A 19,632-nucleotide genomic window follows, 5' to 3' on the forward strand; every position below is an offset into this window, starting at 1 on the left:
CACCACCAATGTTCCTTTTTCACAGATTTGCCAGAAATTTCAGTCTAATCATGACGTGGCATCTCCAACATTGTGATCAGATCAGAGCGTGCTGCTGGATGATAGCAGGAACGTCACCGAGGTGGCAATCTCCTCCCAGGAGTGAAATTAGACAAGATCTGGTTCAATCATTAGCACTTATTGCTGAGATTTCTTAGTTCAATTCGTTCAGATCGTCAAGTTCGAGTGCGGGGGCGGGGGGGCGGGAGGAGATACCTGAAGCAGAGCAAGCAGCAGCTGCAGAATCAGATTGCGATTCCAAGCAGGGGTCTGTGTGATTGGAGACCCTCCCCAATAGCTCCCGTGTGACCGTCACTCCAGCCTTACCACAGTAACTGAACTCACCACCACACATCCTCTTTCAGCAGGGGGGGGGGGAAATGCTTGCAAAATTATTGCCCAAATGTCGTCACCAACATCCCTGTGAGCAGCTGACACCTTGCCTACTGTGGGGAGGGAGGGAAGATGGACAAGTCAGTTTTTGCTCTGTGCCTCACAGACACGCTATTTTCACACTCCTCTCTCTCACTGTCACACACTCAGTGAGCCAGTTAGAGTCCCGGAACAGAAAAACCACCAACATCTTGAGCCCTGACCCTATAAAAAGCAACAGGAAAACTCAAACCGCAGAAAACTGCTCAGCGACCAGGCACCAGAGGCCAGATCTTTGCAATTAGTAAATGGAGACATCCAGGGGAGGCATTATTGGAAAGGAATTGGTCTTCTCATGGTGACCGGGAAATGTGCAACATGAAAAGAGGCAGTAGCAGCTTTAAATATGTACCTGTGAGCAGGGGTTAACGGGCTGTCTAGTAAACGGACACCCCTCCGAAGCAGAGAGTAACACTCAGAGGCAGTGATCAGCTGAACAAGATATCAGAATCCCAATTGATCAGGCCTCCCACCAGCAGCATGGAGAAGCTAATCTGACTGTCGGGCTGTGGTGGTGGGGAATGGCTAGAAGCCAGCTCAGAGATGGAGGTGGGCGATGTGGAGATGATTTCGGCTCAGCTATGTAAAGGGCACGAGGTGACCAAGGTTGACTGCTCCCCACCCAAACGGCTGCTGGAAGGCATATCTGCACCTGCCTCACACAAGGGCCAGAAAGACGCAGACAGACATTCGGCAGGTTTTATTTAATTCACTCTCAGGATGTGGGTGTTGCTGGCTGGGCTGAGCATTTACGTGCCCTATCCCTAATGGGCCCCTCTTGAGAAGGTGGGGGGGCGAGCTGCGTTTCCTGCCCCTGTCCCTAGTTGCCCCCCTTGAGAAGGTGGGGGTGAGCAGCCTTCTTGAACCGCTGCAGTCCATGTGCTGTGGGTAGACCCACAATGTCCCTTAGGGAGGGAATTCCAGGATTGGGACCCAGCCACACTGAAGGAACGGCCGATATATTTCCAAGTCGGGATGGGGAGGGGCTCGGAGGGGAACTTGTAGGGGGTGGTGTTCCCATGGATCTGCTGCCCCTTGTCCTTCTGGAAATGGCCGTGGGTTTGGAAGGTGCTGCCTGAGGGTCTTTGATGAGTTTCTGCAGGATATCTTGTCAGTGAGAGTTTCATGACTTCCAATATAAACAGTGGCATGGGGTACCAGAAATACATTTTATAAGCAGCTCTGGCTCAGCCTTAACCCGCCCAAGACCTCTTCATTATTGCCTGATGTGACATCGGCCGCCTCAACTTCTCCATCCAACCTCACCCCCTCCAACCTCACCATGCCAATCCCTGGTTCACCATCAAACCCACTGACAATGGCGTGGCAGTCAGTCACAGTCTGGAGAATGGACCTGTGTCGCAGAGGCCAAAAGCCAACTCTCCGACACCATGTCCTACTTCCCCTTTGCCATGACCCTACGGTGACCCGTCAGGCCAAAATCACTCACACTGTCCGTGCCCTCGTCGTCCCCAGCCTGGCACTGCCTGGTTCTACCTGCTCCTCAAGGTCCACAAGCCCAACTACCCTGACTGACCCATCACCTCCTCACGCTCCTGCCCCACTGAACTCACCTCGCCCAATCTCGATTCCCACCTACATCCGTGACAACAACCATGCCCTCCATCTCTTCAGTTAACTTCCAGTTCCCCTGCTCTCAGTACTTTCTCTTCACTGTGGGCGTGCAGTGCTTATACACGTCCATACCCCACGAGGATAGTCTCCAGGCCCTTCGCTTCTTCCTCTCCAACAGACCCAGCAGGTCCCCCTCCACCAGTACCCTCCTCCACCTCACCGAACTGCTCCTCACTCTCATCAACCTTTCCTTCAACTCTATTCCCTCCAAATCCAGGGGGTAGCCATGGGCAGTCAGATGGGCCCCAGCTATGCCTGCCTTTATTGGTTATGTTGAACAGTCCCTCTTTAGTACCTACACAGGCACTGTCCCCTAACTCTTCCATTGATGACTGCATCAGTGCAGCATCCTGCAGCCAGGCCGAAATGGAGCTGTTCATCGACTTCGTCCACAAATCACACCCCGCCCTCAAATTCACGTGGTCCATCTCGGACACCTCCACCCCCTTTTCTTCACCTTCCGGCGACACACTCCAGATGGACGTTTACTATAAACCCATCGACTCTCACCTATCTGGACTACCCACCTACCTGCTGCAAGAACTCCATCCCGTTCTCCCAATTCCTCTGCCTCCACTCACCCACCATTTTGAACAACATGCTTCTTCCTCCCTCTGTAATCCAGGCAGGCCTCTGCTACACTACCTCCATTCCCCGTTCCACTGCTCTAAACCCACCCCAACGCAATCAAGACAGAGTCCCCCTTATCGTCAGCTACTACCCCACCAGTCTCCGCATTATCCTTAAACACGTGCTAACTCCAACTAGACCCCATCACCAAGAACATCATCTCATCCTGACCCCTCTCTGCCTTTCACAAGGACCATTCCCGTTGACAGTCCTTGGTTCAAGCCACTCTGCCCACTGACCCCTCCGAACCACCCAGGTACCTGCTGGTACACCACTCCCCTCAGCTCCGTCCAAGGCTCTGGACAGTCCTTCGGAGATCAGACATTCACCTGCCTCTCCTCCAACCTAGTTTACAGTATCAGGTGCTCCCGATGTGGTCTTCTCTACATCAGGGAGACCAAATGTAAACTTTGGAAATGGCTCACCAAGCATCTCTGTGGGCCCACAGGGGGCAACCGGACCGCTCAGTCACCGCCATTTTAATTCCCCATACCACTCCCTTTCCAACATAACCATACTTGGCCTCTTCCATTATCACAACAAATCAGACCGCAGGTTGGAGGAACACCGTATCTTCCACCTGGACAGCCTACAGCCCGAAGGACTCAACACTGGAGATCGCCAAGATTAAAGTAATGCTGGAAAAGCACAGTAGGTTAGACAGAATCTGAGCAGCAGGAAAATCAACGTTTTGGGGGTTGGCCTGTTGGTCAGAAGTGATTCCTGATTAAGGCCTTTGCCCGAAATGTTGATTTTCCTGCTCCTCAGATGCTGCCTGACCTACTGTGCTTTTCCAGCAGCACCTTAATCTCCAGCATCTACAGTACCCACTTGCGCTAATTTCAAATAACCTCCCTTCCCATCCCAGCCCCTGCCCTCCCTGTCATTAGCCGGATTCATCCCTCCCATCGACCAACCCTCTAACTACATTCACCTATCCCCACTTCACCACCCTGCCCTCCCATCCCCTTTAGCTGCAGCTCCCCCTTACTCCCAACCCCCCCCCCTGTTCCTCAGGAGGAGGGAGGACAGGATGGCTTTGAAGAAGAGGGTGCAGAAAGGTTGGATGCAGAGATGCTTTAGTTACGTGGATCATTAAGACAGACTGTAGTGTCCATCACGAAGGAAAAAAGGTCAAAGACTTTGATGACCTCACAGAAAAGGGGAATCTCACTCTTTTTGGTCAAAGGGCAGAAGAACATCACTGAAGGCAGCTGGAAAAGAAGACAAGGGTGATTTTCTGTGGTTGTAAATGTAGCAGGCAGTTCGGATCTGGAATGCACTGTCGAAAGGGTTGATCAAAGCAGATATATGCACTTTCAAATGGAAAGGAGTTGGCACCCGAAGGGACCAAGCCGAGTTACAGGGTTAATGGGGGTGGGGAGGACACTTGAAGAGGTCTTGCAGAGAGTTGTCATAGACATCACAGAAGAGAAGGCTACCTGCTGCTCTCTGCAATTCCACTGACATTTAACACAGCCAAACATCAACAGCACCATCAGAATGACGAGGGAGGGAGGGAGGGAGGGAGGGAGAGAGATGGATCCCAATGGATTAAACACAGGATTGGAAAAACACTGATTCCAGTGGATTAAATACAGGGACTCAGGATTGGAAAAAGACTGATTCCAGTGGTCTGGGGAACTGATGGCAGCTTGGGGAGGTACTTGCTGAGGTTAAAACAATGAAATAATAATGACAGTAAATGAAATGTTAGAACCCACATTCCTCCTTAAGGCACAGAACTACTTATAAAGATCCAAAATCCAAAGGGAAACTTTGAGCGTGAGGGACAGCCCTGCACCTGCTCGCATGGGTACTTTACAGATTCCCAGACTTAATGTGGAATTCAACACCCTTACAGCACACAAGCACTGCTCCCTTTCTGACTGCGTTACATCAGAGGCTGGAACAGGGCCCTGTTGCTCTCCTCCCACTGCTCCACAGGTCACAACATCCAATAAATATTGTTTCCTAGTGAACACAATGACCAATGAAATACTTTCACTACATCAGGACCTAGCAACCAGGTTTCCTCATAAACACAAGTACTGGCACATTACCAAGACAAACCTTATACAATGATGGGAAGATGATTGGTTAACAAACATGTACAGAAGTATAAGTAAGACTCCTTCCAAACAGCCTGAAAACACTTTCCAAGGTAAAAGGGACAAATAACGCATTTCCCTAGCCTTCAGAGAAAAACAGAGTGTAGAATGCCCCAAATTCTGCCACGGTGATGTTCTGGCACACACGGAGTAATCATGGCTATCTCTGGAGGCTGGTAGGCACGCAAAGCTCAAGAAATCCAATAGAGAATGTTCTCCAATCACACATCGCAAGAACAAGCCAGTTTCACAGGAAGGCTCACAGCAAAATGGGAGAGAGCAGCTGTTCAGTCCTTCCTCACCGGTTTTGTTAGCTGCCACACCCCCCCCCCAAAAAGCACACACTCTACCCAGTTCAAGTACTGAGCTACAACCCAGCTGCCAGTTATCATTGCTCATATTGTCTCTGGGAGATTTGTTTTAAAACACAGTCTTCAATGCCCACTGTAGCCTTTTAAATGCCCCACAGTAAATAAACCAGTCCAGATAGCTCCGCAAAACTGAAAAATCAAAGTTTGAAAGATTGTGGAAATATTAAGTTGAAAAAATATTAAATCTAAAGCATCTTTGGAACAATCAGTTGATAGTCAAAGTCTTAAGAGTTATACAGCATGGACACAGACCCTTCCATGCCAACCACAATCCCAAACTAAACTAGCCCCACCTGCCTGCTCCTGGCCAATTTCTTTACTTTTTCTTCCCCCCCACCCTCGATTTCACAGACCAGCTGGAGGTATCTCTGCCATTCCTCAGTAGCTTTGTTTGACCCAGATCCTTTACTTCAAGTCTTGGTCACTTACTCCACCATTCAATCACTGCCATCCTCCACTGTTTGGCAGACCTTCCTTCTGTCCTCCTGCTCAGATACCTCTGCCCACCTCCAACCTTCTCTCAGTTATGGTGGAAAGTCACTGACCTGGTACAATTCTCAGGGACGCTGCCTGCGATTCTCAGATTCCTTGCCTTTCGATGGGGAGTTTTTGACAGGGGCTATGGATGGTATAAACAGGGTGGTGTTTGTCTGTGGATTCTCTCATTGCTAAATACAAACATTCAGTATTACCATAACATGACAACACCCAAGGGGAAGTGTCTCTTTAACTCTGTATTGCCTGGATTCTCCTTTTCACCCCAGCACTCCCATGACCATTCGTGGTGTTTAACCTCCTTGCGATGTTGACTCTTAACTCAGGGCAACCAAGTTTCAGTTCAAAGTTATTACTAAACAGCCGGAGAGAGATTCTGGGTGACAATAAAAAGGAGTCTCTTAACCTTCTTGTGGTGACACCCCTCGGTGACTCTCTGAACATTACATGCAAGCAGTAGATTTTATACCTTGTGTTCTTAGCATCACAGGGTGGATTGCAAAATACCCGTTTTAACCATATAACAGCAATCTCAAGTGAAGAGTGATTGCTACCTTCTTGGGGTGGGTAGTGAATTGTTACTGTATTATTCACAATCTTATGTTAATAGGAAAGGAGGTTAGATAATCAGATTTAGTGTTGTTGGTCTTCACATGACCTTGTTAATAGGTAAGGAAGTGTGTTAACTGGAACAGGAGGTAATTAATAAAATTTATAACCAGGACTAACAGTCTTATTCAGGGTAACAAATACCTTTGCCCAGGGCTGGGAGCAAGCTACACACGTATGGCTCCCAGATGGGAGCGCGGCACCCGCTGTGATTTCCGGTCTCAGTCTGTCAAAGGACAGGTACACAATCCAACATACAGGGAGTCACTCTAATAGGGGATCTCTAACCACTACATTCCCAATACTCCATAACACTATTTCAGCCAAGAAATGAGAATTGTTACTTCTGGGGTTTGCAAACTTCAGTGATGCCTTAAGATTTTGTTTCAATCTTACATCCGAGTCCAGATCAAACATTACCCATTGTAACATACGAAGGGGGGGGGGGGGGCGGTGAGGGGTGGGAATTTAAGGAATTTGAGTTCCCACCCACCCCCCAACCCCAGAAAGTGTGTCCACAGGATCCTCAATGATCTGAAGGACACAGGTAGGGGTTAATTGATGCTGGATAACACTTGGCCACGCACTGGGGCCTGGCGATCTGGTTCGGATCATCAGAAATTTAGTTAATGGAATGCTGGATGATCGCTGTTCCTCTGTATATCTGGAACTCACTGCACGTCAGGGTGGGAGACGGACAGACCCCTCAGGACATTGGAGTAGGATTTAGATGGGCGCTTGCTACTCCATACAAGTGCAGTGGACTCGATTTGCCGAATGGCCTTACTTCCACTCCTATGTCTTATGGACAGGCCAAATACTGGAAGAGGGGGTGAGAGTAGCTCGGGGATTTGTTTTTGAGGGGGTGCGGACTCGATGGTCGGTGCTGTAGACCTCTATGATCCATACATTCCCTTTATGTCTCCCCGAAGAAAAAGGGCCAACCCGTTTCTATACTATCCCTTCAGCCATGTGTTCACCTCCATGCTCCCTTGAGCCATTTTCAGTTTACACATGATATAGGTATCCCACAAAGTCCTGATCTTGGATTTAGCCCTCAGTTCCTGCTCTGTTCAGTACACAGTAGCTGCAAGATGCTAGGGAAAAGACAGCTCAATACGTCAACACACGATTTGTCCTGAAGCGTGTTACCTGGAAATCAGTTTCCACCGAAGTGCCAGTTATAAATCTACTGCACACATGGATCTGAAAACACTGACGCCACTTTAAAGAACCTACTTGTTTTTTCATTGGAGCTAGGGGGTTGAAAATGCCCATCTTCAAGAAAAGAGCTGCTTACTGCCTTGTGCCTGGGCATGGCTACGTGAAGGTGAAACAAGCAAGCAATCTCCTCAACGCAGTTCACAAGTGCCAAGCTCACAAGGTAATGGTGTTACCGGTGACCTCACTGGACACCACAACCTCACCAACTGCCAGGGATCACAGGGCACTGTGACCTCACTGGACACCACAACCTCACCAACTGCCAGGGATCACAGGGCACTGTGACCTCATTGGGCACCACGACCTCACCAACTGCCAGGGATCACAGGGCACCGTGACCTCATTGGGCACCACAACCTCACCAACTGTCAGGGATCACAGGGCACCGTGACCTCACTGGGCACCGTGACTTCATCAAATGTCAGGGATCACAGGGCACTGTGACCTCATTGGGCACCATGACCTCACCACATCATCCTCCCCCCTACAACAGCCTGGGAGTTACCACTGAGGATAAAGTCAACTGGGCTGGCCACAGACTCGGCCATACAAATAGTGCATTCAAGAGCAGGTCAGGAATCCTGCAATCAGTAATTCCCCTCCTGACGCTCAATAACAGCAGTGTGTACCATCTACAAGATACCCTGCAGAAACTCCCCAAACATTCCCTCCCTCCACCCCCCGACACTCAGTAACAGCAGTGTGTACCATCTACAAGATACCCTGCAGAAACTCACCAAAGACCCTCAGGCAGCACCTTCCAAACCCACGGCCACTTCCATCCAGAAGGACAAGGGGCAGCAGACACATGGGAACACCACCCCCTCCAAGTTCCCCTGCAAAATCCCTAACATCCTGACTTGGAAAGATATCACCATCCCTTCACTTTCACTGGGTCAAAATCCTAAAATTCCCTCCCGGACCATATTGTGGTTCAGTGCAACAGGAACATAGGAATTAGAAGCTGCAGTAGCCAATTCAGCAATTTACTCCCGCTCTGCTATTTTAATATGATCATGGCTGACCTTATTCTGGTCTTAACCCCTAGCTGCTGCCTGCTCCCTGTACTCCTTTGTTCTGCTTCTCATCAGAAACATTTTGATTTTTTTCCTTGAATCTGTTGATTGACTCTGCCTCCACAACATTCAGGGACAGTGAGTTCCACAGCTTCACAAATCCTTGGGCAGAAGCAGTTCCACCTCCTCTCAGGTTTGAACCTGCCTCCTCTCACGAAATATCTAAAACCTCTTGCTCGAAGCTGTCCAAGAAGGGGGGAGCATCTGTTCCATGTCTACCTCAACAATCCCCTTTCGCTTTTTATATACCTCATTAGATTCCCCCCCTCTCGTTCTGCTGCATTCCAGCGAAAACGGGTCCAGGTTGCTCCTTGTATGAGAGCCCTTTCATCCCTGGAATCAATCTGGTGAAGCTCCTCTGAATGGTCACCACATCACTCAAGGAAGGAGACCAAAATGGGACACAATGCTCAAGGTATGGTCTCAGCAATGCCTTCTGTAATTATAACAACACTTCCTTACTTTTATTGCAAAAGGACTGAATTGTGAAAGCCAGGATTCCATGATCAGAAGATAGCTCAACACCTTCTCCAGGATAATTATAAATGGCTCCAGACAGCAACGCCCACTTCCGGTGAATGGATAAAGGCTGCTCCTCTTCCTGCAAGCCCCAAAAACTGCACGCTCAAGCAACTTCAAGGCAAACAGAGACTCCTGCGTCAATCTCCAAACCCGGAGAACTTTCTCACTACTGCAACACCGTTTGAGCAAAGCTGCAGCAAGGATTTCAACGAGTGCTCAAGTTTCAGATGGTGGGAAACGCTCAGGAGTAGCAGTGACCAACTAAAAACACGGGGTGTGGTGGAGCAGCATGCTGAACTGGAAACACCGAGACAGGGCAAGCTCGTCAAAAGGACAGCACATAATTCTACATTCTGTGCGGTCATTCTCACACTCCAAGGAAGGAGGTGACTGCGCTGGAGAGGGTGCAGAGGACATTCACCAGGATGTTGCCGGGAATGGAAAAGTCTCCGTAACAAGGAGAGACAAGGATAGGCTGGAGCAGTACAGGCTGAGGGGCAAAATCTGATTGAGGTATACTAAATTACGAGAGGAATAGACAGAGTAGATGGTGAGAATCTCTTCCCCACGCGAAGACCAAAGCGCTTCAGCTTCAGGATGAGAGCAAGCGGTTTTGAGGAGAGCTGAGAAAAGAGGAGGGGTGGTATGAATCCCATGCAGCCTGACGGTGTGGGGGAGGGATGCACTCTTGCAACATTTCAGAGCCACCTGGATAAGCACGGAATACACCAGGAGCAGAAAAGACCAGAGACCAAGAACAGGAAAGTAAGGAATTAATGTCATCTAGTCAGGAGAGACACAGTAAGCCAAAGGGCCTGTTTCTATGCTGTGTACCGGGCTCTCAGATTCACAAAATACCTTACACCGGAGTAACTTAGTGAGGGGTTAACATGAGAGACACAGCAGCCAGTTCACACACTGCAAGCTTCCCCTTCCAGCAACAAAACGACATGCCCAGATCAGCTTTGGGGACAATTTGACCAGGACATTGGGAGATCTGCCCAGTGGTTTTTTTTGGCAGCTGGGTCTCATCCAATGTCCTCGCCCAGCATCTCAGCAGGTCAATGAATCAGTCTAGATTCGCCCTCCTTGTAGCCCTGGAGGGAGGTTCAAAACTAAACGTGAGAGACACTCCGGCAAGTGTTCCGAGCTGACAGATTAACAGCACCCGACATTCAATGGTCTGACTCGGATGGTTTTGGACAAACGTACCATTCTCAGTGACAGGAAGGAAGGAAGGGGAAATGGAGACTGACCGGGCAGGAGGGTTGGGAAAGCCTCCCAGGTGTGTTTGCACATTGATCAGTGAAACACAGCCCAGTACAGAGTGGGAAAGCAGGACGACGGTGTAGAAGACAGATCAAACAAGGGGAGGTTTTAATAAAGATCAGGAGATGCTGCTGCAGTCTGCCCGCCTGCTATTTCTGGGATGCACAAGGGGGCAGGAAGAATTTAATGTCCTTCAACCATCCAAAAGGACAAACTACAGCAGTCACTAACAGCTATTTGCCAAAATGATTGCAGTTTCTTCTAAACACAGACATTGCCCCCTCCTCCCCACCAAACGTGTTATCTGCAACTCTGTACTTGGATATTGCTGGCCATGAGAACTGATTATAAGCCTTCCAAATCTCTCCCCTTAATACAAAAGCCACAAGCTCCCACTTGCTTGAAGCGCTGTTAAAATTAGAATTATGAGCTAACCTCTCTGTAAATCAGCAAACATATGCTGACTGTAACAGTGAGGCAGCCCTGGAAATCCTTACTCCCACTGCAGCAACAGCCACTCAATCCCTCTGCACAGCAAGAGGAGGCCATTCAGGATTCCTTGGCCATGCTAGCTCTCTGAAAGAGAAAGGTCATTTGTCCCACAGCCAAGCACCCATCTGCTTTCCCTTTCTTGAAAGAAATTTTGAGACACGAAACAGAGTAATAACAGCGGGATCTTTGGAATTGGCCCTGCTTTCCAGGATTTGGTGGGAAGATATGATCACACAGAAGGCAGGTGAGCTTCTTGAGGGTGTGAACAGCCTATACAGCATGGGTGTCTGTGAAATGATGAGGACATCGCTGCAGTTGCCAATGTTTGAAAGTTCCCAGCTCATTTTGGGACAGAAGGGAAGTGTAGGTGGAGATGAGCACTGCTTGAATAGGACTGGAAGAAGGGACAGACAGCATGTTAAAACAAAGCACCACAAGCCATTTACACCAGTGAAGTGTTGAGGGAGGGCTCAAGTGAACAGTAATAGGTCAGAAATGGACTAAAGGATCTTCTTCGATTCCTATCGGGGCACCATGATGATAATAGCAACAAATGTTTATGCATTTGACAGAGAGAAAACCCCTTCATATCCACGTTCACCACACAGAGAGAAACACAGAGTTACTGTTACAGATGGATGACCTCCTGTCAGGAACTATTTACTGTATTTCTCTCTACAGGAGGAGCTACCAGACTGAGCGAGTATTTCCAGCATCTTGTGACTCACATGTCCTGTCAATTTTAAAGATTGCTCTCCTCCTGAGTTTCAGTTCCTTTTATCGTGCATGTCCCAACCTTCCAGGCTGAAATGTGCTGTTGTATACCTCTGTGCTCATAACCATTCACCACGTCAGTTTGCATCCCACTGAAAGCCTATGACAATTAGCTTCCTTATCTTCCATATCAGCAGCAAACTCTGAAATTCCAGCTTACCCAGGCTGTTACCAGTAGCTAAGGGGCAGTGATGTTCAGACTGACCTTAGGGAACACTGCTGTCTGCAGCCTATAAAGGAACACCAGGATGATGCTGCCTGACTCCAGGATAATTTACAACCCAGGAGAAAGTGAAGCACTTTGTGAGTAGGTGTCCTGTCTCCCCAATGTCGAGGAGACCACATCAGGAACAAAGGATACAGTAAATGACATGAGGAAGTGCAGCTGAAACTCTGATGGATGTGGAAGGCTCCTTTGGGACCGATCGCATACTCGCCCCCCAGCCACACACCCCTCCATTTATCTCTCCACCCCCTCAGTCCACGAGCCTCATTCCTGATGAAGGGCTCTTGCCCAAAAATGTCGATTCTCCTGCACCTCAGATGCTGCCTGACCTGCTGTGCTTTTCCAGCACCACACTCAACCCTGACCTCAACCCAATCTGCCGCAGTGCCATGGCATTCAATGTTACAACCATGGCTACCTGGGCGAGCTCCACCCCACTGCCCACATCAAATACACTCCCACATTAACCGTCTCATTAAATTTGAGGTCATAACCAAAAATAATCAAAACACAAAATCACTACACACTTGCTGGTCAACAGCACAAATCCAAGTACCAAGCTATTTTGTCACAGATACCCCTAAAAATTGTTCCCTTCCCCAGCCGATCATTACTGGGCACCTACTCCCCCAACCCTCAATTCCCTCCCTGATTAAACATCTCTCTCTATCTCTCCCTCTCAGCCGTGAATACATTGAATGTCCCAGCCCCAACAGCCCTCTGCGATAGGGAGCCCCACAGATTCAATCCCCTCAGACAGAGAAGATATTCCTCCCCATCTCAGTCTTCAACGATGCCCCTGTGGGTCTCAGGCTCTTCCACACAAAGGGCAAACACCCTCTTCCCCATCTCACCCATGTCAATTCCACCACCCTGGCCGACCCATTGTCTCAGCCTGCTCCTGCCCCACTGAACTCATCTCTACCTACTTCGTCCCTGTCCTATTTCCCCAGTCCAGGAACTCCCCACATACGTTCGAGACACCACCCATGCCCTCCACCTCCTCCAAGACTTCCATTTTCCCGGCCCCCAACGCCTCATCTTCACCATGGATATCCAATCCCTCTACACCTCCATCCGCCATGACCAGGGCCTCCAAGCCCTCTGTTTCTTCCTCTCCCGATGTCCCCAACAGTACCCTTCCACCAACACACACATTCATTTGGTCCTCACCCTTAATTTCTTCTTTGAATCCTCCTACTTCCTCCAGTCTAAAGGGTAGCCATGGGCACACGTATGGGCCCCAGCTATGCTGGTCTTTGTTGGCTACGTAGAACAGTCGATCTTCCGTTGTTACACCGGCCCCACTCCCCACCTCTTCCTCCGCTACATTGATGACTGCATCGACGCCACCTCGTGCTCCCGCGAGGAGGTTGAGCAATTCATCAACTTCACCACCACATTCCACCCTGACCTTAAATTCACCTGGACCATCTCGGACACCTCCCTCCCCTTCCTGGACATTTCCATCTCCATGAATGACGACTGACTTGACACTGACATTTTTTACAAACCCACCGACTCCCACAGCTACCTGGATTACACCTCTTCCCACCCTACCTCCTGCAGAAATGCCATCCCGTATTCCCAAATCCTCCGCCTCTGCCGTATCTGCTCCCAGGAGGACCAGTTCCGCCACAGAACACACCAGATGGCCTCCTTCTTTAGAGACTGCAATTTCCCTTCCCACGTGGTTAAAGATGCCCTCCAACGCATCTCGTCCACATCCCACACCTCCGCCCTCAAACCCCATCCCTCCAACCGTAACAAGGACAGAACGCCCCTGGTATTCACCTTCGCACCCTACCAACCTTCGCATAAACCAAATCATCCACCTCCAAATGGACCCCACCAACAGGGATATATTTCCCTCCCCACCCCTTTCCGCAAAGACCGTTCCCTCCGTGACTACCTGGTCAGGTCCACGCCCCCCGACAACCCACCCTCCCATCCTGGCACCTTGCCCTGCCACCGCAGGAACTGTAAAACCTGTGCCCACACCTCCTCCCTCACCTTCATCCAAGGCCCTAAAGGAGCCTTCCACATCCATCAAAGTTTTACCTGCACATCCACCAATATCATTTATTGTATCCGTTGCTCCCGATGCGGTCTCCTCTACATTGGGGAGACTGGGCGCCTCCTAGCAGAGCGCTTTAGGGAACATCAACCACACTACCCTGTGAACAACATTTCAACTCCCCCTCCCACTCTGCCAAGGACATGGAGGTCCTGGGCCTCCTTCACCGCCGCTCGCTCACCACCAGACGCCTGGAGGAAGAACGCCTCATCTTCCGCCTCGGAAGATTTCAACCCCAGGACATCAATGTGGACTTCAACAGTTTCCTTATTTCCCCTTCCCCACGTCACCCTAGTTCCAAACTTCCAGCTCAGCACTGTCCCCATGATTTGTCCTACCTGCCTATCCCCCTTCCCACCTATCCACTCTAATCTCCTCTCTGACCCATCACCTTCATCCCACCCCCATTCACCCGTTGTACTCTTTGCTACCTTCCCCCATCCTCCCCTCTGACCCATCACCTCCAGTCCCCCCCTTACCCCATTCACCCATTGTACTCTATGCTACTTTCTCCCCACCCACCTCTCATTTATCTCTCCACCTTTCAGGCTCTCTGTCTGTATTCCTGATGAAGGGCTTTTGCCTGAAACGTCGATTTTACTGTTCCTCGGATGTTGCCTGAACTGCCGTGCTTTTCCAGCACCATTCTTCTCCAGAATCTGGTTCCCAGCATCTGTAATCATTGTTTTTACCTCAAAGAATCCTGTTCCAATAAGGTCACCTCTCATCCTTCTAATCTCCAGTGAGTACAGAGCCAACCTACTCAACCCTCCTCTTTAGACAGTGCCTCTATACCTATCAGTTAAGCTGACATGCTCCCAGTACAAGCCTACCTCCCCCTAGATGAGGGATCCAAAACTGCTCTCAGTATTGCAGCTGCCTGCATTCCAAATCTTTGTCCTTTGAGTTTGTCAATCCTGCATTGGTGTTAAAAGATTACGTCCAAAACCATGGGCTCTTGCATGTAACCTAATGCATGGTATCTTATCAAACACCTTCTGAGAAATCCAAGTATATTACATCCACTGCTTCCCTTTCATCTACCCTGCATCTGATCGCCACAAAGAATTCTACTGAAATTTTCAGGCCTGACACCCCCTTCATGAGGCCAAGCTGACTTTGTGCAAATACATGATGCACTTCTAAATGCTTTGCTTTACCGTCCTGGATAACAGATTTAATATTTCCCTGACAACAGACATTAAGCTAACTGGTTTACAGTTATCTGAGCTTTGTTTCCTTGCAATTTCAACCCTTCTGCTTTCACTGGAGAGATGGCTCATTCAGACAGGCTGACTTCACTCCTTTCAGGATGATCAATATTTTTTAAATCTCGTTTCATTCAAAGTTGTCATGGCAGAAAGACAACTCCTGACAAAGGGCTTTTGCCTGAAATGTTGATTCTCCTGCTCCGCAGATGCTGCCTGACCTGCTGTGCTTTTCCAGCACCGCGCTCTCGGCTCTGATCTCCAGCAGCTGCAGTCCCCACATTCTCCTCCACGGCAGAAAGACAAGCCTGGTTCTCCGTTTTAAAAAAGATGCAAGGGTCCTGACTTCCCTTTACATTTACTGTTTACTGTCTGCCCGTGATTGCAACACCGAATTCCCAGGGCATCAATGTGGACTCCCGATTCCCTGGAAACCAGGAGCAGAGTTCTTCACAGCCCATTGTGTACAAGAGCAGCCAAACACACCACACTGCTGCATAAATGATGTACAATCAACACTACTTACAGTAATTAGTTATGCAAAGTCTTGGCCATACCTTTCCTCACCTGAAGTCACACACCCAATCACAGAGGAAGGCTCAGTCCGGGGATTTTACTCAGCGGTAGGGAGCACAGTGAAATGCAAATCCACAAAACCTCCCCACACCTTCCTTTACAGTCACTCTTTCAAGCGTTGGTGCTCTGCCTGCCTTAAAGCTGGACATATTACAGCTCCAGGTAACACTCCCCTAGGGTGGCCAGAGGTGAAGGGGGCCAAACCTCCCTTCAGGAATTGAGGCCCCCACTCGCAGACTGTCACCTCAGGGCAGGGGGCTGACGGATTGTCATCCACAGCTTGTTAACCAGAGCACAGCATAAAGAATAGGAGGAGGCCATTTGGCCCTTTGAGCCCGTTCACCCACCAATACGTTCATGGCTCAGATCCAACTCAATACCCGTCCTGCTTTTCTCTCTGCACCCTTTTGATCCCTTTAACCCTACAATCTAACCGGTTCTTGAAAACAGTTGATGTTTTGGCCTCAACCACTTTCTGTAGCAGAGAATTCCATGGCTCCCCCCCCCTCTCTGGGTGAAGACATGCCTCTGTATCTCAGTTGTAAATGGCCTACCCAGTATCCTCAGATTGTGAACTCTTGGTTCAGGACTCTCCTGATCATCAGGAACATCCTGCCCACATTTATGGTGGAAGCAAGGATCAGAAGGCACTGTTTTCAAAAGCCACCACATTCTCACTGGTATCCCAACCTCAACCGAGCTGCTTACAAGAGAGAAAAAAAAGATGATGTGGTCGTTATCACATGAGCGCTGGCAGGAGCTTGCCATGTGCTCCGTTATAACATCGCCTACACTTCCGACACACATCGTTGGTGGTGAAGAATTACATGATGTCTGAGGATGGGACTCTACAGCAATACAAGTGCTTTGTTTTGAAATATTTCCTGGGTCTTATTGATGAGACATTGGTCGCACAATAAGCAAGTCAAGGGAGAAACAGACTTGCCTTAGAAGCAGTTTAGAGAAGGGTTCACGCAACCCATCCCTGGGATGAAGCCGGTACGTTATGTGGAAAGGGTGAGCAAAGAGTGCTAACACTCATTACAGATCAGGTAGGCAAGGTGATTTTATTGTTATGAAGATATGGGTGCACGGTACCTTTAGCAGAGTTCAAAAGCTAGCAGAACTACCTGATGCAACATCATGTGTTCTGAACAAGATAGAACGTAACCATTTGGTCCATCAGTTAGTCTAATTGGTTGCCTGGAAATGACAAAACAAGTATGAACTTGGCCAAGCAGTTTAAATTAAAACACCAAGATATCAACTGCCAATCAAGTTTGAATTAAGTATATTGACAATATTCAAACCAATGACACAATCTGATGCTTTGGGGGTAGAAGACCAACAGGTACCTGTCTCGAGGAGGAGCATGCACAGAGAGAAAACAAAACATCGACACGGACCTGGACAGCAAATCTACAGTAAACCAAACAGCTGGCTGGTTGTGAAATTTGAATTTTTCAGTAAATCTTAATCGGGGGTTTTAATTGGACCAGTATTGTCAATGTAAAAGATAGGTTAGAGGAAGGAGTTGTAAATAGTTAACTATTCTGTTACACTTTAAGAAATAAAGTTGCTAATTTTTACTTGAAGTAGTGACCTTTGGGATAGTTCTTGGCCTCTCGAATTTTCAGGAGATGACTGTACGGGATAAATCTTTCTCTGCTGCCAGTTTAAGTTAAGCAGGGGGTTTACCCAGAGTTGTAAGATTATTGAAACACACAATGATCCAGAGGGGGCTGAGAGAGTGGATGCTGAACGCACGTTTTCTCTCGTCAGGAAGTTTACAGCAAAAGGGCATAATTTTAAAATGAAGACTCTCCATTTTCAGAAGAGGACTATAAATTTCAGGGATCCTCTGGCCCAACAAGCAGCCAAAATGGGATCAATGAATATTCAAGATGGGGTTAGACAATCAAGGTTTCTGGGATGCCAGAAAGGGGAGTTCAGGCCACAATCTAATCAACCATGATCCTGTTCAATGGCAGAGCAGGCTCCAGGAGTCAAGTGGCCTCCTCCTACTCTTAATTCTTGTAATGCTGTTGGAAAAGCGACCATATGAAGAAAATTTGTTGTGGAAGTTATATTTAACCATTGCAAAAGCATGCTGCAAAATCGCTCAAAAACAAGGTTTTCCTGAGTACTGCACATTCTCAGTACAGCTTCAGTAGACACTAGGTATACACTGCTGAGTTTAATTAGGTGGGAGCAACTGTAGACAGATACATTCTTGCTGCTGTATCTATCTGGGTGATACGCAGAGCTCTCTCTTTTACAAACAATCAAACATTTGCATTGATTATCCAGCTCAAGATAAATCTGGAAGAGTTCCTGAAGTTCTCCACCACTTACCTTGTTTGTACATTGCGTTACTAATTCTGACATGGATGACTGACTTCCTTCAGAATTTGCATTGCTCAGTTTGCCATCTTGAAGATGCTGTGACCTCAAATAAGACTAGAATCTCTCAGCTCTTAATCCCAGAAAAATTACCATTATGGTCATTTTCCATACAAATAACAGAAATCCTTTCAGTATGTTGTTATGCATGGACTAGAACGCATAGAGCATTTAACATAAAAAGCATGTTGCACACATCAAAACAATAATGTATAGGAATAGCCCAACTACCAACAGCAAAACTTTACTTTGGGTCTCATCTGACATAGCATATACAATACAAAAGCTAACGTGAGTTAAAACCAAAAGAACTACAAATGCTGTAAATCAGAATCAAATTGCTGGAAAAGTTCAGCATCAGTGGAGAGAAATCAAAGTTACTATTTCAGATCAAGTGATCCTATCTCACCATCATCAGTCACTTGACCCAAAATGTTAACTCTACTTTCTCTCTACAGGTGCTGCCATACCTGCTGAGCTTTTCCAGCAACTTCTGCTGGTGTTCAGGAGATAAACATAAGCAGCTAGACCATAAACTTACAAAAAAAAAGACAACGACAAACGATCCTGGCAGCTTACAGCAATCAAACAGAAACCAAGTCAGCTAAGTAAAAAATGAGGTCTGCAGATGCTGGAGATCACAGCTGAAAATGTGTTGCTGGTCAAAGCACAGCAGGCCAGGCAGCATCTCAGGAATATTCCTGAGATGCTGCCTGGCCTGCTGTGCTTTGACCAGCAACACATTTTCAACCAAGTCAGCTAAGCCTTACCAAATAAACCGATTCCTGGAAACCTGATTGCACGCACAAGGCTGCACTGCCACTAATCTACACCTCTGCAACAGAGAGAGCCAGCCCACTAAACCCAGGCAGAGATTTTGAAGCCAGAGACGTTTGAAAAACGACTCTATTTTGCTTTTCTGTTTGGCCACCTCCTGCAAACCTCAAACCTGGGCTGGTGTGGAGAGGACCCACCCTCCCTCCCACCACCTGTCTGACCACCCACAGAACCCGCCATACATCCCTCTCACCCCCCGGAAAGGGGGAGAAAGAGAGACACAGCGCAGTGAGCAAGAGACACAGCTGATGTTGTGGGGAGGTCAGCATCCAAATGGAGAGGGGGGAGGGGGAACTTCCAGCCACTATATACCATACTGTACCAAACCAGACCAATCAGGGCGGCGGCGGCGGCACGGAGAGATGTCTAACCTGTGTCTCAGGAGCCTCTGGGCCGTGTGTGGTATTTTGGTTGATGTGGGGGGGGGGAAGGAAAGACACGATCAAACGTGGCCCTGCTTCCCTGGAATGGGGGCGGGAAGGAGAGAGCTAATGGCACTGCGCCTGCGCACGCCGCCACTTCCGGCCACCTGGACTACATTTACCGTCGGGCACCGCGCCATAGCGCAGCAGCATCACGTCACATCCGGGAGGGGGGTGGCGGTCACTCCACGACTACATTTCCCG

The 19,632-nt window shown here is 48.6% G+C and overlaps 1 protein-coding gene across 5 annotated transcripts in view; it reads right to left on the reverse strand.

Moving 5' to 3' along the window:
* Positions 1-19,632, reverse strand: part of csnk2b (casein kinase 2, beta polypeptide) — a 52,879-nt gene that overhangs the window by 32,890 nt on the left and 357 nt on the right. Inside the window, exon 1 of one of the 5 annotated variants that reach the window (XM_060851232.1) lies at positions 19,378-19,490. The exons of 2 other annotated variants lie outside the window; for them this stretch is intronic. Coding sequence is in view for 1 of the 3 variants with exons in the window: in XM_060851230.1 (XP_060707213.1) it covers positions 5,648-5,669 (22 nt within the window). In the remaining 2 variants the exon portion in view is untranslated. Of the gene's footprint in view, positions 1-5,647; positions 5,721-5,763; positions 5,858-19,377; positions 19,491-19,632 lie in introns of those variants that run through there. 2 more of the 5 variants (XM_060851235.1, XM_060851230.1) reach the window with 2 other exon arrangements.

The sequence above is a fragment of the Hemiscyllium ocellatum genome, chromosome 35 (genome assembly GCF_020745735.1).
Source record: "Hemiscyllium ocellatum isolate sHemOce1 chromosome 35, sHemOce1.pat.X.cur, whole genome shotgun sequence".
NCBI lineage: Eukaryota > Metazoa > Chordata > Chondrichthyes > Orectolobiformes > Hemiscylliidae > Hemiscyllium > Hemiscyllium ocellatum.